Here is a 24,492-nt window from a genome sequence, read left to right as displayed (position 1 = left end):
ACCTGCTGGACAAATCTGAACAACCTACCGGGACAAAATGAATAAAAAGCATACATATATCAACATGTAAGGAATGTAAGTACACAAACTGTGTGGAAAATCCTACAGAAGGTGGCGCTCCCTGATAAAAATAGATAGTTTAGGTATGTTTTAAAGCTGGGGTGGCAGAGAAGGACCCGCTTAACATACACATGCTGTTTTTGTTCATCAGGGCTATAAACACTTTCGAGCAAGACGGAAGTAAAGCGTTGAACTACATATTGAACTGAGCTAAGTTAGGCTTTCTCTTTTAGTTTTTAGTCAAATGAATACAATTCTAAAATGGCGATCGTATCTTTATTTGCAACGTTATTCGTGCTTTTGTATGGAAGCCCGTTTTAGCCCCCGAATAAAATCTTTCCATAGGGTAGCTAATTACTCTCTATTAGAAAAACTACAAACATGGTAGATGAAGCTTTCAATGTGTTGGAAATTAAAGAAGTTTCGTTTAGCCCGAAATCAGCGTTTGCTGTTTAACTTGACTTGTTTACTTTCAGTTTAACATGAGTGTGTTCTTCAGGAGTCTGATCATCTTGTGCATCAGCTGTCATCATGTTGTGTTTTTGGGGAGCGCAGGTCAGAGAGGGTTTGGGGCTGGTGAAGCCCGACCAGGTCAAACACGGAAAATGTGGAATACGATCTGTGTGTCCGAAAACAAATCTTCAGGACATGTCAGCCGGAAAGAGTCTTGCAGGATTTATCCTGGATGGGAAGGTCTCGGTCCTGAGATTGCGCAGCGAATATCGTAATCAGGATGGAAAACTAAGTATGGTGCTCTAAATCTCACTTTGTGTCAAGTTACAAATGTAAGAAAAATGCCTAGTCTGTATGTGAAAGTATAGGCGGCCTAGATAGATCTCGAATATTTAGTACAGCAGGTTGTATTGCAGTAAATCTTTATTCACTGAAATATAGCCTACTGTTAATGAAATGATCGTAATGAAATTTGTTTGTTTAATTTTACCAATGAAAATACTTTATATACTCCAGTGCAACTTCAGCTAAAGAATCACAAAGTCAGACTGATTGTCTGTGGAGGAGATGGTGCGGTGCTTCTTTCTCATTCAGGAAATGTTCTCATTATGGACAAAGCTACTGTGTGCAAGTATGTTTATGCAGGCAAAACATTATAAATCACCATAAATGATAATAACATCTATCTGACAGTCTGTCTTGTCTCTGCAGGCCTCTCAAAGGTCTGGATCACAGGCAGGTGATTCAGATCGCTTGTGGAGACCATCATTCAATGGCACTAACCAGCGGTATTTCATCTAACATTTTGTTTTGATCGTTTGATATCTTATGATTGACATGCACTGACTGAGCTTTGAGTGTAGATGTTCAGATCCGTTGCTCTTTCAGAGGGTCAGGTGTTTGTATGGGGTAAGAACTCTCACGGTCAGCTGGGTTTGAGGGAAGATCATCCCGACTCTTCGTCTGCTGAACATGTTCAGAGTCTGAGTGGGATCCCGCTGGCTCAGATCAGCGCTGGAGGAGACCACAGCTTTGTGTTGTCTCTCTCTGGAGTCGTGTTTGGATGGGGAAAGAACTCTGCTGGACAGCTGGGCCTCGGAGACACTACAGGTCTTCTTGTTTCTTCACGTAAAAGCTAAATCAATAACTGTATGAAACTGATGAGTTTACTGTTTTTCCACCACAGACAGACACGTCCCAACAGTTGTAAATAGTCTGAACCAGAAGAAAACTGTGTCCATCTCATGTGGAGGGGAACACACTGCCACTTTATCAAAGGTGTTATTTGGTAATATTTTATATATCCATATTTAGCATACAACAAACAGGACAGAAAGTGTAATGGTTCATGTTTCAGGGCGGCACAGTGTTCACGTTTGGGTCGGGAGGTTCTGGTCAGCTCGGACACAACTCATTTAGAGATGAACATCATCCGCGGGTGGTTGCTGAACTCTGGGGGTCTGAAGTGTCACAGGTCACATGTGGAAGGTGAAGACTGTTCATAAGCAATCAGTTTTTGGAGAAATACTGTATATCTTTTTATGCACCCTATTTAGCACTCATTCTACCATAACGTATCAGTTCCTCACAAGATCAATTGTAGTTGTTGTATGGTTTAAGTTGAGTTCAGTATTGAGTCTTTCTTTCAAAGACATCACACACTCGTATCAGTCACATCGTCAAAGCTGATCTACTCATTTGGATGTGGGACGCAAGGGCAGCTGGGAAACGGAGAATTGATCAAGCAGTCTCTGCCTTTCCCCGTGGATCTGCCAACTGGTATATAAATCAACTTTTAGCAGTATGGGGTATTTTATTATGAATGTTTTTATTATTGATGATGCTCAAAGACCTAAACTAAGCATTTGTTGCACACAGAATGTAATCATGAATATACGATTGAAAAAATCATCGCTGGGGAGAATCATTCCTTTGCCTTGTTTTTCAAAGTAGGACATGATGTTTTTATTCATTAATAGTTTAACATAATTATTGCACCGTGATTACTGATGTTTTACTTGTATTTTTAGGAACTTGAAAGTAAGGCCAAATCCAATCCAAACAGAGGGGTTTTGACATTAAATGACAGAATGATTGATCGCTGGCTGTCTGGAGCTGATTCATGGTCAATAATAAAACAGTAAGGGTTTCATTGTTTTTTCATTTACTGATACTGATATAAATCCAGAGTTTATGTCTATTATTCTAGAAATACTGGGAAACTCTGTGTCTTTCTTTTTAAACATACTATTAAATAGTAGAAATAATTCAGTAAATAATTAAAATAATGTTGATTCACACAATCCAGTGAGTAAATCTCGATCTTATGATGGATTCTCACTATTATGTAAATAGAAGAGTATATATAAATGGACTTAATAATTATTAAACGGTTTTTTTGTTATTTACAGGGAAATAAACACAGTGTTCTCCTCTGCTGCCTGTCTCAATGGAAGTTTTCTCAAAACAAGGTAAAAATTAAGTTGTTCTATGTAATATTTTCTCAATTTCGTGACTCCTTCCATTACAGATATTAATGTAAATGTCTGTTTTTGCAGTTGTGATGATCATTATCAGACATCTGAAGAGCATTGTGGTTTGGATTTTTATCTGGTTGAAACATCCTTTGCAAAGTTATCAGAGAATAAAAGTTTAATATCGGAGGTAATGATAAATCCAACATTTCTAAACATTTTTAGTTACATTTTAGATGCTGCAGATTGTCTTTATTTTCTGTACCTCAGATAGTGAAGGTGGTTCAGCAGACACTGCTATCATCTCTCAATCCAGAGAATAAAACTGGTGTGGAATCACTGAGAGTTTATCTTCTCCTCCCTGAACTCATCAGACGTGTCAAGAAGCAAAAAACTGATCTTTCTGAAGCTCTGGCCTCCAAAATCCTTCAACTGGGTCCTGATGCTCACAAGGTGTTAGGTAAAGATGGAAGACGTTTTAGCCGTTGGCTTGTGTTTTTGGCTTTGTTTTATCTAAGTGTTTTTATGTTGTATTCTCAGAGAAGTACTGGTCTAAACTCCCTGATGATTGGCTCAAAGGCCTGGTGAAGTTATTTCGCAAACCATCTGCTGAGCTGATTGTTCAGATTTCTTATGGTAAAAAGGGCTATAACCTAACTAAACGCCTGAAGAAGCTTTTGAAGGTCCTTCAGATGATCTCTCAGGTGCTTTACTTTTAACAAGGATGCTTTTTTGAATCAAAGGTGTATTTTGATCCATCATTGTGTAATAGTTGTTTATACTTCATTGTAAAGGTCTGCTGCAGTGCAAACAGAGACATCCCAAACAGGGATTTCATCATCCATGAGATCAGTGATCTATTAGATACAGTAAGAACCAAAACAATAGTGAATTCTGTGAAACAAAGAGATTTTCGGAGGGAAACCAAATCACATTTGATTTTTTCTTCATCAATAGCTGCGGGCAACCTTGCAGGATCCGCTATTGCAGTTATTGTGGATATTGCAGTTATTGCGGTCACCTATTCCCGATGAGTGTAAGGACATGCTAAAACTGAAAGATTACTACTTGGTGGGTATTGAAGGCTCCAGACATGATGCATATTAATTATTTTCAAAGAGATTTTTATTACATATAATAACTATCAGAAATATTATATTACATTATTGAATTTTTCTTTCAGGGAACTATTAGCATATTGGCCATGTTCCCTTTTGTGGCTGACACTGTATCTAAACGGAGAATGTTTCATGTGAGTAGCAGACATGAGGATGTACTCAGTCATACATATGTCATCCATGAATATGCAGAAACTATGATGTTAAGCAAAAGTTCTATTTTAGTACTTGCAGTGCCAACTCTACAAACCGAGGACCAACTGCAATGTGTTGCACATAAACAGGGAATCAGTGTGGTTGGACACATTTGCGTATCTCAGACAAAAAAAACATGCATTTTGTAATCCTTTGCAGGTAAAATAAGTACAAAGTTGAAATCAGAGTTTAAATGTCTGATATGGCATTTTAATGAAAATCTCCTGTGCAGGTTACGTTCATTGGAGAAAATGGAATAGATATGAGGGGTTTATCTGCAGAATTCTTCTCCCTACTTTCCCAGTCTCTTCTGAAATGGGAGAAGAACGTACTTGACGTCCATGAGAGTTCACTGGTTTGGTTCAATCCTGACGTAAGCTTTACACCAAACATTCATTATTCCTAATGTGGTCTTTCTCGTACATCAAGTATATTTGCCAGCATGCTTGTGTTTTTTCAGGGCATGCAAGCTAATAGAGATTTTTACTATCTTGGTGTTATCTGTGGAATGGCACTTTACAACCATCATTATATAAACATTGGCTTCCCACTGGCCTTGTTCAAGAAACTCCTCCAGCAGAGTCCCACTCTGAATGATCTGGAGGAACTGTCTCCTGTGGAGGCCAGGTAAACCATTAAAGACGATGTCAAATTAGGCTTTCACAGTAGTATTTTAGAGCAGGTCTTATTCATAATTGTATTTCATGATTCTCATTAGATGTCTGAAAAGCCTTCTTGAGGAGGACGAGGACGAAGTAGTGGATATGCTCTTTTTGGATTTCACGGTAATACAGTTTCTGTGGTCCATTTGTATAAAAGTTTGCACAGCCTTTGTTTAAATGCATACATTTGTGCTTTTATTTACCTCCTTCAGGTCAAAGGAAGAAAGCTCATTCCAAACGGAGATCAAATTCAAGTGACCAAAGTTAATAGGTATAAACTATTTATCCATCTGACCAGAGTCAACTGGTGACACATTTGTTTTCTAAATGTCCTCTTGATGTTACAATAGAATTATACATTGCTTCTGAAATACAAACATGACAAAACAACATAAAAAGGCAAATTAGTCTATAGATGCAGTAGATCGGGGGTCATAAAACTTGATCCTGAACTGCTGATGTTCAGCTACAACCCTAATCAAACACATCTCAACTAGCTAATCAGCTAGCTAGATCTTCCTAGGCTATATGTGAAACTTTGAGGCAGGTGCTTTGAAGTAGTAGCTAAACTCTACAGAACACCAGCCCTCCAGGACCAAACCTGCTGAGCCCTGCTTTTCGCGAATTGCAAAATAAGATTTTTTTTTTCAGACAGAATTATGTGGATTTGTATGTCGACTTCATTTTCAACAAATCTGTGAAGAAACCGTTCAAACATTTCTCAAGAGGTTTCTCTAAGGGCTGTCCGCTCGATGTCTGGAGCATGTTCCACCCTGAGGAACTCCAGCAGCTTCTCCAAGGCTCTCCTAAATATGAGTGGAATGAGCTTCAGCAGGTAAACGTGTTCAAGAAACTTGTCAGTTTTTAAATATTTCACAGTACCTGAGTTTTTCTGCTTCTTCTTCAGTGTGCTTCCTATGAAAACTGTTCTGCCTCTGACGAGCTCATCAAGAACTTCTGGGCTGTTTTCTTTGAGCTCTCTGAAGAGAACAAGAAAAGGTTTCTGAGTAGGTTTGGTCTTGATCATGACTGTCTTGACATTATTTAAGTTAGATTATTATTATTTGCCTCACATCCTCACATGACTTATTCTTCTCTAGTCTTCTTGTATGGGACGGACCGTGTACCTGTGGGAGGTTTCTCAAAGCGCTCTCTGAAGATTTTACTCTCAGACTGTCCTGATGCAGAAGACCGACTGCCAGAGGCCCAGACCTGCTTTGGAAGATTAATTCTTCCCAAATACAGCGATATCAACACAATCCGTGACAAGCTGATACACGCAATCAACTTTTGTGAGGTTTTTGGACGAGGGTGAACTTCCCTTGAGGTTCCAACCCCAAAATATAGGCTATAGAGTCGTTTGCCACACACATCACTCTAGCTGGGAGCAAAACATTTTGTTTAATGTTGTCACGTTATTCATATATATATATATATATATATATATATATATATATATATATATATATATATATATACATAGCACATTAAAAAAGGGTGTGATCTCATCATATGTTCCATTATTTGGTGTTTAAATAAAAATATATTCAATTTCTTACATTATCTCTTTTTAAATAATATAAGCCATGAAACGAAAAAGGCAACAAAACTGGAAAACGTTTATATACCAAGTCATTATTTCAATTTTATATGAAGCAGTGGAAGAAAATTCTTAAACCTTACCTTTATTTTTTGTGGTCTTCTTTAATAATCTTTGGTTGACAGGTTTGAGCCAATTAAGAGCAGGTGATTCTTGTCACACTGTTACTACAAATGTCCTTTCAGCAGTTTCACCTTATTGAGGTGGCTGGACAGCTTCGGAAAAGTAATGAAGCACAGAAACGTTAACGGGAGACAGCAGAGGATGTGGCTTAACTGTCTTTTGATTGTTTTTCTTAACACTTATCATTTAGTGGACTCGTTGTTTTCGGAACCTGTTGAAATTGATCCAGAGGATGAATGGGACTCGGTGGAAAGTTTAATACCGAGCAAAGATTACTTCGACAGCGATTTGTTTATGCCAAAAATAAAAGCGGCATCAAAACCGGCTCCTCCACTAAAGCTGCCGTTTTCGGTACGAATAAAAGCGGCTGAACTACACAAAGAACTCTTCGCCCCAGAAAGGGGCTTTAAACCTATGCCTCAGCGGGTTAAGTCAATACTTCTGCCCCAAGTACCTGCCCCAAAACCGGCGGGCTCTGTCTCCAGTGCGGCGAAGACGGTGGAGGTTTTGTGTCATTTCGACCGGATGTTAGTGAGAGTCCTTAAGAGTTTCTTTACCAGACCCGGATCGTGGAGATACCTGAAACTGGGAACGTGTGCTGTCAATAAAGCCACGGCTACTCACTATTATTTTCTGTACTATCTGAAAGGATGTGACATAAAGCGAGAGGTGGGTGACTATTTGGCTACACGGCTAGCTAAGTTCCGTTAATTAAGAATTCACCGCAGTATGTTAATGTATTGAAACTCTTACGGGGATTGGTAGCGAGTCTATGGCAGACTTCTGCCGCCTGTTTAATGCGGTGTCACTCCTGAAACTTTACAGTGTGTACGCGGCCTTTTGGTAAAATGTTTTATTTCAGGAGGATGCCAATCGAGTGACTTACAAAAACACTCTCCGCTATGAACCAGCTGTCTCTGGGTTGATTGTGAGGGACCTGCCGTTCTCGATGTCTATTGGTTGTAGCTACACAAAGTAATTTTTTGGAGTTATATATATTTTTAAAGTCTGTTTTTATTATAATATTTATTTTAAAGTAGGCTTAAAATACTCCTTCTTCATTTTTCTAAGGTTTCATCGCTCTTATCAGGTTGGCTTTATACCCAAAGTAGCAGGTGGAACCTTGTACAGGGGCCTACAAACTGATGCAGGGCACTCAATCGTGGCAATGGATGGTATGGAGATTTTTCTTTTTCATTTTCATTTCTGTTTAGGTCTGCAATGATTGGCCCCATTTGCTTGCTTGTTGCATTGTTTGAGGAAGTGGGCAAATTAATACTTAATGAATCTGCATTGTGTCCTAAATTCTGTTGATTTAATTTGCTCTGAACTGAAAATGCTTATTTGTAGCTTGTGGTTTCAGAATCTTGGAACTTGCTTGTTGATGGCAAGAGTTTTGTTCTTGGCAAACCAATATGCTTTGAAGCCAAAGCCCCCAACAGTGAGGCTGGTAAACGGCTGTACCTGAACCGTTGTTTTGTCACTTCCTCTCCCAGCCCTCTGTCAAAGGAGAAATATGCTGTGGTTGAGAACTATGGGTAAATGATCTCGTCATACCCCCTCTCTGTTTAATAGAAGTGGTCAATTGACTGAATAATAAAAGGTTAATATCTATTTCTCAAAACAATAGATAATCTTAACCCTCCCCCTTTTTTGGTTCTGCTCATCATACAAAAATCTGTTTCATTAGACTGTCAAAATAATGAGATTCACTACAACTTTTCCATTTCATTCCAACTTTAATATCATCCATGCATAGATGCCTGGTGGACAGTAAGAACAGCGTTCTGACGAAGTTCCATACCAGTGCTAATAAGAAGACTGTGAGGCTTTGTGTTGAAGCTTTTCTGTTTAAAAATATGGTTTCTCTGCCACATTCCAAAAAGGTAAAAACACGGTTCATTTGAATAAATTCCTGGTTAGTTGGATCTCTTTAAAATTCCTCTTCCCCTTTGTAGACCATGTTTATGCATTGTGAGCTGGACTTTGGACCACAGACTCCTACACCAAGTGCCAAGGCGTGCACTTATAACGGAAAAACCAAGAAGTGAGTTTAAGCACAAATGTACTCCCAAAATGCGTAACTGTGTAATCTTGTGATGTGTATGGGTTAAGTTTTAAATTCATCAACCAAGTCTGAGAATATTAATTATAGATGTTTGTGTGCTGCAGTTGGACTGAGTTATATGGAGATTCCACAGTCTGCAACTGTTGTGAATCAACTTGTTCTGCTCCTCCAGTTGCGTCTGGTCTGTACAAATTGATTAACTTCCTAAATTAAGTGTGTGGGTTTTTTTTCTTTTTCCTCATGTTAACCATTTTTATATAATACTTTTCCTGTTTCACCAGGCAAGACAATTATCACCAGTGACTCTTGGAATTTGAAGATGGGCCCAGAAGCCTTATCACCTCCTTCACCAGAAGAGTCTGTGCCTGAATTTTTAGGCCATGGTGACTTTGAGTTGTTCTGGGAATCTGATGATGATTAGGAAGATGTTAAGGCCTTTTGTAAAAGGGCCCAACTATGTAGTTATGCCTTGTGAAGTTAATAAACTGATTTCACAAATTTCTTGTCTCTTTACATTTGTCATAAACCAAATGAACACTTGTGCAAAAGTACATTTTTCATCTCATTAAGAAAAAAAAGTTATATACTGTTTCTCATTGATCCATATTCATATACCAGCACTGGCATGTTTCTAATCATCTCCAGTAAGTGTCTACTTGTTTTTAAGTACAACTCTTCATTTAAGAAAGGCAGAAACAAGTTAACAGTTTTTGCTACTCCGAACTCTTTTGGAAGTCCAATAACACTAGGAACAAGAGGATTCCCAACCAGAGCATGGTTTAGTGATTTCGCTTTGAGTTTCTGCTGTAAAAAATTTAGCAGATCATTAAGTCTGCAAGCCATCTGCTCAGGGTCCCAAGATAAGGATTTGTTGACCAGAAAATGTAACACTGCATTCTTCAAGTGGTAGTTTGTTAGCCCACATGGTCCAGTGAGGCCGGTCTGGTGTTTGTGTAGGAAGGAAAGGATCTGTAGGCAGTGAATATGGCATGAGTTGTCTGGAAGCGTTTTGGTCATGTGTTGAAGAAGGGCGTTTTCGTAGCGTGTAAAACATACAGGCCAGTGGGTGTCCGAAAATATGTCAGAGTGTGAATATGGGATCAGATGTACCTCTGAGTCTTTAAATCTGACCACAGGTGTGAGATTGAACAGAATGACCCGACCTGACCTGAAACGAACTTTGAGACTTCCAGAGTTTTCTCTATTCTTGAATAGTAGGTCAAACTCATACTTGTGACTAATCCCATCCCATGCTTTCCTAATAGCTGACTTAAACCACTTCACAACATGCGTTTTAGCAAGATATGGGCTATTTTCTTGGCAAAGAAGGTCATTAATGTACTTTTCAGTCACGTGGTCTTCTTTTTTATCTGGATGTAGAAGACACAATGTATCGTCATCTAGGTTGGAATTGCTGCAAGATGGGCAGATGGTTGAATTGGCGCCACCTTTGACCATCTTGACTCTGCAGCAGTACTGGCTGGAAGAAGAACCTCTACTTTCTTTCAAAACCTCAAACTCGAAGCTATATGGCTTTGGAGGGATTATGAGTACATGTAAGTCACACACCATGCTCTTCCTTAAAGCCCATTGCTCGTATAAACTCCCAACGCCAACAAAGTCCTCAATCTCCATGTCTGAACCTATAGTCCTCACAGCTTCTAGCAGGTCATTTACAAAACCCTCTACAAACTCACAAGTTTGCCAACTGTGACTGAGTGGAACTAGGATACAGTTGTTATGGAAGTTAGTTAAGGTCTTGGAATCAAAATCTGAAATTTGGGAGATGTTCAGGCATCTCAGCATCTTCCTTTGCAGTTTAGAACCCTTTCTGAGCAAGTTTTTTAAAATACGGAAAAATGAAATCAAGGAGAGTGTCTTCCAAAGGTACCAACTGTAGGTGTCCTCTTGGTCACTAGATTGAGTTACAGTTGTCAGTCTTTGACTCGAAGTTGGTATTTTTGGGTTGATGAGTAATCCCTGATTAACTTGATGTTCATGATGGGTGTCAATCTGGCCAGTTTGTGGTATTTCCGGGTGTGCGGCATCCCCCTGAGAGACATTCTGGTCCACACTGACATGCTCATGTGTTAGGTCTCCCTTTGACATATGCAGCGTCAGTTTGTCTGTGTCAATATCCAATATTCCCTGGTCATCTGGTGCAAATGCCTTTTGGCGGAAGTCTTTTTGTTCTCCCACTGGGGACATTTGCTCCTCGTGCAGTACCGTGGTCTTGACATTTGGCATAATTCGTTGAACATCTGATGTGTCCCCCTCTCCTCTCGGCACCCTGCGACGACTTTGTGACTCTTCCTGATTTGAATGTGGCAGCTCCATGGCAACAATGTGCTCCCCTTGTTCTAGCTTTGCCCCCTCCTCCAATAGAAAATGCTCATGGTTTTGCATGCTCACCATGATGTCGTCATCCTGGTCGTGAAAGACAGTGTGATCCTTTGAGAGGAGCAGACTGACGACCACAACAAACATCTTTAGCAATGTGTCTTCCATCCTGTGTAAAAGTGTAAAGAAGGTTATTTCCTGCACACAAAACTGTATATTCTCTGTGAAAATATTCATAAAACACATAATTAGCAATAAAACATCAAGTAATAATCGCTTTCGAAAAAATTTTTTGTTAGCTTTAGAGTTCCGGCAGCACCAGTGTCCGTCATTCTGAAATATTATTTCATTTACATTACCCACTATTGATTAATAGATAATTTTTTATGTGATTACACAACTTACCTTTCAGAACCTCAACTTTATGGCCAAATAACTGAATCTCTCAGGTGTAAATCCGAAAAGATAAGTTGGCTAAAAATGCGTTTGCAGAGCTCTGTTCGGGTTTTTGCTTCTCATACAGGATGTACTTTCTCAGAGTTTGACAGCAGTGTTCAGGAAGTGTGCTGTCAAACAACCCTTCCTCTTTTTTAAAATAGTACACCTCTACATAAAATGTTATATGCAAGTATGGACCAAATCAAAAATGTAAATCAGTCAGTATTTAAAATAAACTCATTAGTAGTGCATTTTAAACTATTCAATGGAAAACTTTTAGAATCTTGTAGTATGAGTATATTATATGTTTTCCTATTTTATTAAAAATAATTTTTTGTTAGAATAAAGTTGTTGAAAAGTCTCAATAGAGATGCCAGCTGAGGTTCATGCCACAGCAATGAAGCATGTGGACTCTTTGAAGTTAAAAATGGTTGTTTAATTTGGTTTTCTTTAATGATGCTTGTGTCCACTTACCTTGTTAAGACACAAGTCTTTGATCACTCAAATAACTGCAATCCTGTAACTGTCATGTTTAAAAAAAAATGGAGATACATACTACGTACTGTATGTACAAACTGGGTTACATACTATGTACTGTATATATATATATATATATATATATATATATATATATATATATATATATATCATGATGGTTTTAAAGGAAATATAGTTGATTTAATAATCATTGTAAACAATTCAAAAGTTTTCACCAACTGTACCTGCAATCCCACAGAAGATTTCATTTGAATAGGGAGAGGCAATACTTTTGCATGTGCTCTGAGCCACACCGCCTGTTACCATGGTATCAGCACCTATGTAAATACATGCAATCAACTATATATACTATGATAAAATACATAGACACTTTTTTACATCGATACTGAAATTGTGATGTTCGTAAAGACAAAAATACAAGCAGACGGAAGATTAGGATATCAACAGATTCACATTTTCACCATTCAGAGTCTTTCTCGTGACGTGGAAGAAGGTGTGTATGCTGTTTTGTATGTCAGAGAGTGATAATTAGGGCTGAAACAGATGACACAGAATCATTTGCTTTGACAGGTGGATGAATATTTGGCAGCACATTGCAAAATTCTGTAAGTAGACAGTTTTCTTTACAGCATTTTGCTGCTCAATTATTTCAGACGCACATGATTACGTTTTTAATAAGTTGGTCCGTAACCCTATTTACAGTACGTCGTCTAATCATGTAATTCAGCTGTGTGCATTATTCTGAAAAAAAAAAGGTTTACATTTTACTGCATACTGTCCATTTTTCGGTAACACTTTACAATGAGGTCTCGTTTGTTCACATTTAATGCTGTCACTAACATGAACTAACAGAGAACAATGCATATTTATAGCATTAACCTAATTATGTTAGTTCATGAAAAATATTCATGTTAGCTCAGTTTGTTATTTATTGTAAACCTCTGACCTTTTAACCTTGAAAAATTCATATCTCTCCTTTTACTTTTAAGATTGTAGAAAACAGAAGACGTTCTGCATGTAAAATATCAACATTAAGACCCTTAAGCAAGAAAAATTTCTTCTCATACAGGGTAATATTCGGACAGACCAGTCCAAGGTATCAACATGGATAAGTTTCGTATGATGGCCCAGATTCTCCAGTCCAACCAAGAGTCTTTTATGAACGGTATTTGTGGCGTCATGGCTCTGGCGAGTGCTCAGCTCTACACGTCTTTTGAATTCAACTGTCCCTGTATCCCTGAATACAACTACTCGTATGGGATCAGTATGCTAGTTATTCCACCTATATGGTTCTTCCTTTTGGGTTTTGTACTAAACAACAATGTCTCGATGCTGGCGGAGGAGTGGAAACGGCCGGTGGGACAGCGGAGGAAGGACCCGGCGGTCATGCGGTACATGTGTGTTTCCATATCTCAGCGGTCCCTCATCGCACCAGCCGTTTGGATCTCAGTGACTCTAATGGATGGTAAAAGCTTCCTGTGTGCCTATAGTATGGACCTGGACATGTCTGAATTTGACAAGAATGTAAGTGGACACGGACTATCTCAGGAGGAACTCTTACGAACACTGGCTAAAATACCATGCAACAATATATATGATGGTCAGCACATCCTATCGAGAGAGGCGGCCACCAGATACATAAACTGCATTTCACAGGTAAGATGATCTGCTTACTGCAGTCTGTCATTAACTACTCATTCTCACCAGTAGGACCTTCGTTCATCTTCGGAACACAACTTAAGTTATTTTTAATGAAATCCAACAGCTCTCTGACAGAAAGGGAATTACCAGAAAGTAGTAAAACGTTTGTTAAAATACTCCATGTGACATCAGTGACTGAACTGTAATTTTTTAAAAGGTACAAGAATATGGTGCGCAAAGAAAACAAAAATAAGTACTTTATTCTCGTAAGTAGTCTCTTTCAGGCATGCATCGTGGTACTCTTGGGCAGTAGATGGTGACACTGAAGAGAAGTCATTGTTTTTGCGTTCTTTCTGAAAGCTCTTTGATTTCATCCAAAATCCTTAATTTGTGTTCTAGCCTAATACTATTAGTGTAGACCAGGGGTCACCAAGTTCGGTCCCGGAGGGCTGGTGTCCTGCAGAGTTTAGGCCCGTCCATCCCTAATCAAACACACCTGAAGCAGGTAATCAAGGTCTTACTAGATATAATAGAAACCTCCAGGCAGGTGTGTTGAGGCAAGATGGCACTAAACTCTGCAGGACACCGGCCCTTCAGGATCAGGTTTGATGACCCCTGGCATAGACTAACTTAAAAATTTTGACTTTTAATTAGGGTGACCATACGTGCCATTTTTCCTGGATGCGTCCTGGCCAAGATTTCGATATGGCCTAAAATGTCTAGGTTTTGGCTTTGTTTGCATGTGCAGACCAATCAGTGTATGACACTGATTCTTTACATTTTCAAACACTCTGAAGGTACTTTGAATTAAAGCAATATAGAAATCCTGGCCAGAATGCATCTGGAAATAATGTATGGTCTTCCTGTTTTAATGGTATTGTACAATGAGTCTAAAAATACTGATACATGCATTTTCTTTCTTTGTATTCTAATTACAGGCCTTTGGATGGTTGTTCTTGTTGATCATCACAATCACTGCTTTCCTGATCAGAGCAATTCGTCCCTGCTTCACTCAGGCTGCCTTTCTCAAAACCAAATACTGGTCCCACTATGTAGACACGGAGCGCAAGATGTTTGACGAGACTTGCACAGAACATGCCAAAAGTTTCGCCAAGATCTGCATTAAGCAATACTTTGAGGGTATTAGCGGTGAGATTCAACCCTTTCATGATCATTCACATGATGATAGCGATGAGGACGATAAGCCTGCTACAGAAGAAGACAAACTGATGGGCGTTCGGCGTCAGGACACCATGAATAAGGTGCTGTGGGACTGGCACACGTGCAAACCTCCTCTAAGTCTGAAAAAAATTGGGGATGCTAACACTGGACAGAATGGCGATTGTAGCATGAATCCTAATAAAAATGAAGACCAAAATATCTGTGATAAAACTGACCTTAATGAGGGACAAAATGGCTTCAAATGTGGTTATGTGAATCCTGGCCTTGATATTGGCCAAAGTGATTCTGGCAAGGGACATGAGAATGCTAGCTTTAGCATAGAACAAAACGGTTTTACGAATAGACGTAGCAATGCTAGTTTAAGCCAAAATGGATTTGTGAATGGTGGTGTCTTTTCTCCATGCAATACTCATAGAAAAGCATGGGCAGTGTATTATAGCAAGGTTTGAGATTATTTTATATTTATGACTAGGAATACTACTATATTGGTTATTGTATGTTGTCTCAACCATCGAAATACTATATAAGATCTTTTCAGTTATGTATCACATTATATAACCAAGGCAAAAAATCATAATTCTAATTTGATATTATTTGTTCTACTTTCTGCAAAATATATCAGTATAATTGTAAATTAATGTGAGCAGATGATGAATAAAACACAAGATTTTAAATAATATGCTGTCTTGCTTTGTGCCACCAGAGGCCACTATACAGCACATATCCCCACATTTGACACTCTGGTAGTCAATGTAATTTCCCACTAAATGTGTGTGTGTGTGTGTGTGTATATATATACATATATATATAATTTCTGCACAATTAATACTGAATGTGTCATTATTTTATTCATATTTAAATTTTTAACTTTTAAAAATGTCAAAATTCATTACAAATATTATGGATAAATTATGTGCATAACAATAAAATCTGCATATTAGGAAATATAAAGTGAACTTTACGCAAATAAAAATGTGATTTTAATTTAACAAAAAAGTAATAATTAATTGGTCATTTTAGTAATCACATTACACTGAATAAGCCTGTGTTGTTTTATATTGTAAAATTGATTCATCTTTACAATTTAGATTTTTTCCAAGTTTTAGTTATTCTGTTATGTGCTTTTGCCTTACGTTTATGCCTTATGCTTTTGCCTTATTTCTGTTTTGCTTTTATTTATACATATTTCACTGTTAGTTTCAACTTAAAGGTGTAGTTCACCCAAAAATTTAAATTCTGCTCCAAAAATTGAACGAAGGCCTTGCGAGTTTGAAACATGGGGGTGAACAATAAATGTCAGAACTGTCATTTTGGGGTGAACTAACCTTTTAAACTTAATTGCATGTTTCAGTTATTTGCCAAGGCAACATTTCAAATAAATTTTCATTGAAGTTAGTGTTTTTCATCCAATATCTATATTTTAATTACCAAAAACTATGTTTAATAGTTATAGTTTCCATTAACAACTCTGGGAAAAAAAAATCAAAAAACACCTGTATGACTGCGAATGGCATTCTCAGAATGAAGTGTAATCTGCGATTTGTTAGATAACCAGCTAACAATCAGCTTAACGCGAAACTCAATTCGTAGACAAGTCAAGATCGCTGAGTGCAACAAACAGAGAAACAAAGAGCACATGGTTGTTAGGCAAGCAGCAGCTGTTGTCTCTAGAGCTGAAACCTGCACTATAGTGTTGGGGGTTGGTCGCCTGAGTCTGTTATATCCCCCCCCCCCTTTTCTGTTTAAAAGCTACAATTATATTCCCGCGGTTGAACATAAACAGGCTTTGATCATGCCAATGCTTTAGTAGGTCAGACAGCAACATGATCTGCATCAGATCCTCTGCATATACGTGTCACTGCGTTCGCGAATTCAATCTGCCCTATTTTTTTTTTTACTGTTGCTTTTTCTCATTGTTTTGTCTGTCACCTTCGGCTTCCGCAGCAGCGCGCATGCATGCGGCCTTACTTCCTTTAAAATGTTGCAGCCCTCTGAGCGAGACATATAGAGGCAGCGGAGGCCATCCTGTGACTGCAGTCGTGCAGAGGATTGGAGGAGGGGAATCGCTCAGGAAGGGAGGGAGGGATTGGAGGACAGAGTTGCGAGGCAAACCAGGATCACATGAGCGCAGATCTGTTTACAAACTGAAACTGTGCGGCCAGGAAAGACGCAGGAGCCTTCCTGGAGAATATTACTGGCTGGCCCGACTAGAACACATCTTTAACCCCCAGATGCTTGCGTTTTGGCTCGGATATTTGTTGAATGAGCTAAGGGACTGTTCGGGGGGGTTTTTTGGTTCACTTTCTTGATGGAAGGACTGAGGGAGCAGATGGTTTTAGGTGGAGAGAAAAAATACTCCCCCACACAGGCGAACACATAAACACTCCAGCGGCTGGATGGTGGCGAAAATACAGTTCTCTTCGATCTCTAAACCGCTTGATGTTCGATAAAGGAATATACCTAAAAAAACCCCAAAACAGACGGATCGAGAGCGACGTCAAGGAAGAGGAGCTAGAATAATCGACAGAGAGAGACATGCCAAAGTCTTTTGCAATGAGGATTTGAGGGAAGACTGTAGATGGAGTCTTGTGTCAGTTTGGATGTTGTGGATGTTTAGTGCTCGCTAAACCACCATACGCAGGAATTATTATTAAGGAATTTGGCAACTTCTGTGTATGACAACACAAAGAAGTGCCATCCGGCCACATACGGACTGGATCTCAGCGACAAGAAGAATATCAAGGGCACATTATGCTCCCTTTGTCTGTGTAACAAAGCACCTTGTGCATATTCACATCAGCGGAGCCAAAGAGTGATTGAAATCTTTTGTTCTTCGATGCTGACATCATAAAAGTGGGATGAATGGAGGAATAATTGAACTATAATCAAGACAGCACACCCTGTCATTTGAAGAGCTGCTTTTGAGACCCGTCTGACCTACGGGAAGAACGTCAGGAAAATTGTTGAGAATAAGTGAACCCGGAATCAAGCTTTTGCTTGTGTCCTCCAGCCCCCGCATTGCCTGTTCCAGACAAGCAGTGAGTTTGCAGCGGCAGTGCTTGGAGTCAGATTACATGCAACCATTCCAATGGTGTAACGGTGAGTGGCCTTTGCGAGAAAAGTCCAAGCTGAACTTGAGTTTGTTTTTTCCACCAGCATTAGACACTGAAGTGGTTTCGCCGCTCGGGATGTTGAAGCCAGTTTGAAGAAGTCAAGGGGAACTATTTGGAAAGGTCAAGAGTAGCTTGTCAAGATTGTAGAAGTATACGTGCAATGCCTAGACTGTTTTTAACAACCCGCATGCTGTCAGCCTTTTGCTCTTCTGAAAACTGATATGTCTAGAGTTTTATTTTTAGATAAAAACACGGATCGGCCTATAACGAGGCAAATGTTCAATAACCAAGGAAGTAGATGAGGACTGCATTCTGATTATTAGCAGAAATTGCTCAGATTCTGATTATATATGTCATATGTTGAGTAAACGCGTCAACTGGATTGACTTAACCAGATAAAACAAACAAAACAGCTGGCGTACTGGCATATTTATATATTATCAAGACTTTTGGGTATGCAAATACCGTGCATACCATTCAAAAGTTAGTATGATTGGTTCTTAAATGAAGTCTTTTATGCTCACCCTGTTGTATTTATTTGATAAAAAATACAAGAAAAACATTATATATAAATATTAACATTTTATTACAATTTAAAATGACTAATCTCTATTTTAATGTATTGTAGACATAATTTATTCCTGTGATGCAAAACTTTAAACCACTCTTCAGTGTCACATGATCCTACAGAAATCATTAATATAATGAACATATGAAGTATATTTTTATGGAAAGTACTTCATTTTTGTCAGGATCCTTGCAGAATATAACATTCAAAGGACTGCATTGTCTCTAAAATATAAATCTTATGTCAATCTTATGTAAAAATATATTTTTGATGCATCTAATGTGGTCTTTGATTTAAAAAGGTTGTATTTTTTCTGTAAACCAATAAATAAAATACTGCTAAAAATTTAATTAAATCCTACTGACCCCAAACTTTTGAATAATACATACATAAATATGTGTATGTATATGTGCAAACATATGTATACAGGATGCTGCTGAGCAAGCAAACTTCTTCTGAATAAAGCATTAACAAATGTGGACCTGCCATTTACCTTTGTAGTGCATACAATTTTTTAAATTATAAAAATTGTATGCACTACAAAGGAACATGACAGTAATCACTAATACAAATATACTGGTAATACTATGGTATTCTCTGAATGAAAAAAATTGATATTCATTCAATATCCTAATTTAGTGATAATAATAATAATAATAATAATACAAATTGAATGCATATGGCACACGTTAAATCGCACTTTACCATCTCATCAGAATGACACAAGCTTACAATAATCTCTGTGGAAGCCCCTCTATATAAGCACCTTAGATGAATCATTCTCGAGGGGGTTTCTTGCAGACGCTGCGTTAATCTTTAACTCTTATGCTGACTGACAGGAGAATATGAATGAAGATGAACTTAGCAGGGTTAGAAAACAGTCAAGTATCAATTGTACATTTTTTTAACGCGCATATGGCTTCCTAAAAGGCCAGATGGTGGTTTGTTGGCGGCAACTACACAGTTGTTCGTATTTGTTTTGTACATAGCTAATTTCCCAGAATTTCCTGAAAATGGGCGCACTAAAGAACCGCGTGCTTCCTGCTCAGATATTTTCGAGACATCTTTGTGTTATTTAAAGCGTGTGTTTGTGTGCAGGCTGCCTCTGTGGTCTAGGACTGCAGCATTCAGACTGTGATATGTCAGAGGAAGACATCTACCGTCTGCCGCTCAACGTGTACGTCATCGTACTGGGCATAGGCATGTTCATCTTCATGCTCAGTGTAATCTTCTGCTGCTATCTGTTCAGGCAAGAACCCAAATACATCCACCACACCCGCACAACTGCTGTTACACAAATCAGATCCGTCCTCTGTTGCTCTCTGCTCCTGTAAAGACACGTAGAGAGACACAGAAAGAGACATCTGAGACTTCGCAAAATGAATACAGTCATCTTATTCACTGTTTTTTTTTTTTAAATGGTGCGATTTACGTGACTTCCTGAATGCTATATTTAATCAGACTTTGAGTCTACACGTCGTAAATTATTAGCATATATTATGTGGAAGTGTATTGTGTGCATAATAAGAGTTTGACACAGGAAATGCTGCAGGAAAATGAATTACACAATCACAACATCTCTCTTTTGCACCACCCACAGCAGTTTTGCAGTTACGCTCAGGAAGTGCAGAAGTGTTTCATTTTTTTCCTCTTCTCTTTACAGATTGAAACAGCAAGGTACAAGGGAGCAGTACAGCTACAACGAGGTGGGCCTGAAACAATGCGGTTAAAACATAGCACAGTCTTAGCCATAGTCTTGACGAAATCCAATCTAAAAGATGACCTTCGTGATAGGCTTTGCTCCTCGTATAGTTTGCGAACGTGAGATGCGATACTTTTATATATGGATTATTATACGAACCGTGCATTATATGACACAAGAAAGACAGGATGCTATTTTCAAACCAAGAGCGCTAAAACCTGAGCCTTAAAAATTAATTTAGTCTTTTTCAAAAGGAGGTACTTAACCTTCATAATGTTTATCAAGCTTATTTGATTTTATGTCAGATAATAGGCCAATTATTCTAAAATAGCTGGGCCTCACAATAAAATATGGGAACTACTTTTAAAAATCATTGGTGTACTGTTTTCAAAGAAAATGCTATGTAAACTCCTAGCACTCCTAGCACGTGACTATTGCCAGTTACTTAAAGCAACTTACTCGTTCACAGTGGCTGGGAAAGGTACATTTCTCAAAGTAAAGATAACTGTATAGTAATATAGTAATATACCTCAAAAAGGATAAACCGGTGTCGCTGTGAAGTTATTTTTTAGTTTTATAGTCCTCTGAGGTGTTTCTCAACGGTTCCGAACGAGCTCTCAACGGCTCTGGATTCAACGCTGACTCGACCAATAGCATGCGTCTGGGGGCGGGGCTATTTGTTCGTTCGACCAATGGCCGACGGCGGTCGAGTTCGTAGAGCTGTTCTCGAAAATGCAGTCCCGTTCAATGGATGCAGTAGCTCTGAAATTACTCTTTTGAACTTGAAGTGGTTTACTGTAAAAATACAAACAACACATTGCTCTTTTGTTTTCTTCTTCTTCTATGAAAGGTGGTGTTGAAAGGCGCGGGAAAGAAGCTGAGCCTGCTGGGAGTAAGTGTCATAAGCTCTCTGGGTGTGACTGTTGTGTGGTGTGCAAAGTGTATGATCTTAGTATCAAAGCATTACTTTAAAGGGGAAAATGTCTTAAGAAATAAAATAAAAAAGCAAACATAAAATATATGGGGCAAATTGAAAATTACATTTTTAACAAAAGCGAAAAAAGATTAATACAATGTAGCCTAATAGATATGAACAGGCACATTGGCTGCTGAATTTTATTTGAATGTATTTGCATTGCACAATAAACAAGGTCCAGCAGAGTAAATTATGTGACTATTTTTCGAGCATCAGAATCAAAGATGCTGCATTTCAGATCTCCCTCGCAGTGCATTAAAAATTCCTTTACGAGCGAGGCTAGGTTATGATGTGCTCATATGATTTCTAAAAACCTCAGGGTGGACTCTTGATTATGCAAACAGACCTCTGCAGGATTTTCTGGTCCTCTCAACCAACTGGTGACCTGCATTATGGGTATCCAGATGCGATATCCAGTAGAATAGAATGGAACTCCAGGCCCCGTGTACCGTCATGCAGTAGGAAAAAGCGTGGCTGAAGCCAAAACAAAGAGAAATGTTGGCAAACTTACAGCCCGCATTCCTGTTGCATCCTACTGAAGCAATTGAGTTATATGTGTAAAAGAAAAGGAGACTAAAATAGCTTGTTTCTTGTGTATCACAGCAGCCCTGCGCCGTGTGTCTAGAGGAATTCAAGACCAGAGACGAGCTGGGCGTCTGCCCGTGTTCACACACCTTCCATAAGAAGTGAGTTTCACTGAAACAAGTGTTTGCTTAATAGGAAATGTAACATTTACTCCATGCCAAGACTTGCTTTAGAACAGCCAGGAGAATTCTACAGAATTCTATTTTTAATCGAAACGCAGCGAGCATTAAAAACACCTCAAATACATTCAAAAATCATACCTTTGAACTTTATTATAAATACAAATTAGTAATGCAGTGTATTTTAACGGAATAAATCCATTTACACACTCCTATTCATCAATGAATAAAGATAACGTTTTAAAATGAATATCGAAGCAATGCAATTTGTTTGAAGAATGTATGTTTATATATGCACAACGCTTCTGACTGCTAAACAAACCCTAACAAGCAACAACCTAACATTGCGGTGGCACTTTTTGCATCGACAAGTAAAAGTGTAAAAAAAAAAAAAAGTTTGCCATTTGCGTGACTTGCAGGTGCCTGCTGAAATGGCTAGAGATCCGCAGCGTCTGCCCGATGTGCAATAAACCCATCATGCGTCTCCACAACACCGACGCCCCCCGAGGAGCCGAGGGGCTACAAGACCCCGAGGAGGTGTGACCCCAGAAACTGTACGGCCCACGGCCAGACTTAACACCCTCAAGTTCTGCGACTGATAGAACATATCATGTGACCTGCCAAGGCTCACCAAAGCCATCTATATGCACCGCCACAGCGGACCCAGAGAACGCGGGGAAACCAGGACGACACTAGTGATTCAGTACCATATCGCCAGTAGCCAAACATAAGAATAATCTCCTATATTATCGTGCCACAATAATCTTTAAAAGTAGTATCGTGCCGAGGTTCTAAAGCGTGAGACGCACCGTGCATGCTGGGTAACGGATGTTAAAACGAGAGGTAAATATCTCAGGAGTTTGCCTCAGGGGATCTAACCAGGCAACAAAAGAAAACATTAAACTTCGGCAGTTAAACTTCTGCTGTCGGTGGACAGCCGTATATATGTGATAATAGGTGTAGTGCACTGTCCGTTTGACCGGTACTACAGGTCTTCAAGAAGATCCTGCGTAGTCCTTACAGAAATATTAAATATATAATCAGTAACCAGCAGTTCTTATCCAATATCGTGTCCATTGCTTGAATTGTTCCCTTTTCATTGTTATTTTGTATTGTTTGTTTTTGAATAAAATGTCATGTTTTTGTGGTTAACTTTCATTTTTATGAAAGAAATGCTGGACCTGAAGCGTTTCGATAGCTGGATTTTTATTGCAAAACATTTATGATTTCATATTGCAGCAATATTATTAAATTCATGATAATCATTTATGAAATGGGCAAATGTGGTCACAGACACTGTATGACACTAAAGCTCGGGAAACAAACACAGCTCCAGAAATATGTAAAAAAAAAGGTAAACAAAAGATAAAATAAAACAAATGGGGGATTAAAGATGCTCCTCAAATATCCAATAAATGTTAAGGTAAAATAGACGGCACTAGCTGTCAGCTTCTGCTCCTTTGGATTCCACATATTCTAGGGCTTTCTGTTTGACCGTCTGGATGCTCTGAGGTGTGCCGTTCTTCTTCTCGTACTCCAGGTAACGCTTGAAGAAGAACTTGATCTTCTTCACGGAGACGCTCAGGTGAATCACACGATCAAAAAGCTCCCTGGATGAAACGGCAAAAAGTGATAAAAAATGTTAAGTTTAAGTAAAATGTTAAGGTTGAACTAATAGTTCAACCAAAAATCTAAAATCACAATTTACTCATCCTCAAGATTTTTTTAATTTTTTATAGATGATATTTTAAAAAGAGTGTGAATAACCAAACGGTTGCCGGTAGCCACTGACTTTGGAAATCAATGGCTGCCGTCAAATGTTCAGTTACTCACAGTCTTCAGTATATAAACAGAAGAAAGAAATTCATACAGGTTTGTAAAGAGGCAGGGTTGAGTGACTTGTTTTTTGGGTGAACTATCCCTTTAAGAACTCATAATACGAGCTGCATGAAATAAAACGTGTGTAGTACCACCCTGCAGCTGTGTTTACCTCACTTCCTTCTGAGAGCTGTACTTCACCATCAGGTCTATGAACACTGACCACAGGTCTGTGCGTTTGGGGTAGGTACTCAGGACCTTGTCAAACATGGATTTGGCTCTCTCTGCGCTCCCGTACTGAAACTCCAACCTGGCAAACTTGGCAATCAGGTCCACATCTGGAAAGACAGCAATGACACGACGCATGAGCTTCTAACAGAAAACCTGCATGGCCTGAAGATCACCTAAACCATCTTTCAGATTCCTAATTATAAACAAATCTATCCTTGGTCTCAAAGCATGCAGGTCTGTAGTGTGGCTGGCACTCACGTTCTTTATTGGACAGGCTTTGCAGCGCCCTCTGCAGAAGGGCGTTTGCAGCATCGCTCTGATGCTGTCGTAGCAAGAAGGTGCCATAGCTCAGATACACAGCTCCCTCTTGTTTGAAGCGCTTCACCATGTTTTTATAAAGACTCTCAGCCTCCTACACACACACACACACACACACAAAATACAAAATGTAATACAGGGTTTCAAGCTTTTTCACACTGTAAAGTTCGTATGGTCTGTAGCATGTGATTTTATTATTATTTATATTAA

The 24,492-nt window shown here is 38.8% G+C and overlaps 5 protein-coding genes across 8 annotated transcripts; 4 read left to right on the top strand and 1 right to left on the bottom strand.

The window, feature by feature from the left end:
* The first annotated feature begins 9 nt into the window (after positions 1–9).
* On the top strand, positions 10–6,520 carry LOC122341589 (probable E3 ubiquitin-protein ligase HERC4). Of its 4 annotated transcripts, XM_043235067.1 has the most exons (25): positions 10–75; positions 616–805; positions 1,030–1,144; positions 1,225–1,301; positions 1,402–1,623; positions 1,700–1,791; positions 1,871–2,001; positions 2,165–2,292; positions 2,392–2,462; positions 2,544–2,653; positions 2,925–2,984; positions 3,072–3,177; positions 3,258–3,447; positions 3,528–3,691; positions 3,782–3,856; positions 3,945–4,058; positions 4,171–4,239; positions 4,331–4,459; positions 4,533–4,673; positions 4,761–4,927; positions 5,019–5,085; positions 5,175–5,233; positions 5,614–5,797; positions 5,870–5,969; positions 6,063–6,520. In XM_043235067.1, exons 2-25 carry the CDS (start codon positions 709–711, stop codon positions 6,275–6,277), a joined length of 2,883 nt encoding a protein of 960 aa, XP_043091002.1. In that variant the 5' UTR covers positions 10–75; positions 616–708; the 3' UTR covers positions 6,278–6,520. The 4 variants fall into 4 exon arrangements, with proteins under 4 accessions (XP_043091002.1, XP_043091009.1, XP_043090994.1 ...); XM_043235059.1 differs by lacking the exon at positions 10–75 and having other exon boundaries at positions 296–805; positions 5,689–5,797; XM_043235052.1 differs by lacking the exon at positions 10–75 and having other exon boundaries at positions 297–805.
* Positions 6,521–6,653: 133 nt separating this feature from the next.
* On the top strand, positions 6,654–9,251 carry zp3c (zona pellucida glycoprotein 3c). Its single transcript, XM_043235125.1, has 8 exons — positions 6,654–7,354; positions 7,548–7,660; positions 7,757–7,860; positions 8,049–8,223; positions 8,445–8,571; positions 8,644–8,732; positions 8,858–8,934; positions 9,035–9,251. Exons 1-8 carry the CDS (start codon positions 6,791–6,793, stop codon positions 9,172–9,174), a joined length of 1,389 nt encoding a protein of 462 aa, XP_043091060.1. The 5' UTR covers positions 6,654–6,790; the 3' UTR covers positions 9,175–9,251.
* Positions 9,252–9,321: 70 nt separating this feature from the next.
* Positions 9,322–11,623, bottom strand: LOC122341621 (inositol 1,4,5-trisphosphate receptor-interacting protein). The gene is made up of 2 exons (XM_043235113.1): positions 11,499–11,623; positions 9,322–11,262 (listed from the first exon to the last, which is right to left on the bottom strand). Exon 2 carries the CDS (start codon positions 11,259–11,261, stop codon positions 9,333–9,335), a length of 1,929 nt encoding a protein of 642 aa, XP_043091048.1. The 5' UTR covers position 11,262; positions 11,499–11,623; the 3' UTR covers positions 9,322–9,332.
* A 653-nt stretch (positions 11,624–12,276) lies between these two features.
* On the top strand, positions 12,277–15,411 carry LOC122351310 (calcium homeostasis modulator protein 1). Its single transcript, XM_043248280.1, has 3 exons — positions 12,277–12,634; positions 13,019–13,685; positions 14,609–15,411. Exons 2-3 carry the CDS (start codon positions 13,134–13,136, stop codon positions 15,299–15,301), a joined length of 1,245 nt encoding a protein of 414 aa, XP_043104215.1. The 5' UTR covers positions 12,277–12,634; positions 13,019–13,133; the 3' UTR covers positions 15,302–15,411.
* A 1,497-nt stretch (positions 15,412–16,908) lies between these two features.
* Positions 16,909–23,062, top strand: zgc:175214 (uncharacterized protein LOC557610 homolog). The gene is made up of 6 exons (XM_043252642.1): positions 16,909–17,951; positions 19,632–19,782; positions 20,197–20,239; positions 21,086–21,127; positions 21,815–21,897; positions 22,335–23,062. Exons 1-6 carry the CDS (start codon positions 17,927–17,929, stop codon positions 22,456–22,458), a joined length of 468 nt encoding a protein of 155 aa, XP_043108577.1. The 5' UTR covers positions 16,909–17,926; the 3' UTR covers positions 22,459–23,062.
* Positions 23,063–24,492: the final 1,430 nt, after the last annotated feature.

The sequence above is a fragment of the Puntigrus tetrazona genome, chromosome 1 (genome assembly GCF_018831695.1).
Source record: "Puntigrus tetrazona isolate hp1 chromosome 1, ASM1883169v1, whole genome shotgun sequence".
Taxonomy (NCBI): domain Eukaryota; kingdom Metazoa; phylum Chordata; class Actinopteri; order Cypriniformes; family Cyprinidae; genus Puntigrus; species Puntigrus tetrazona.
This window is presented reverse-complemented; position numbering and strand designations above follow the sequence as displayed.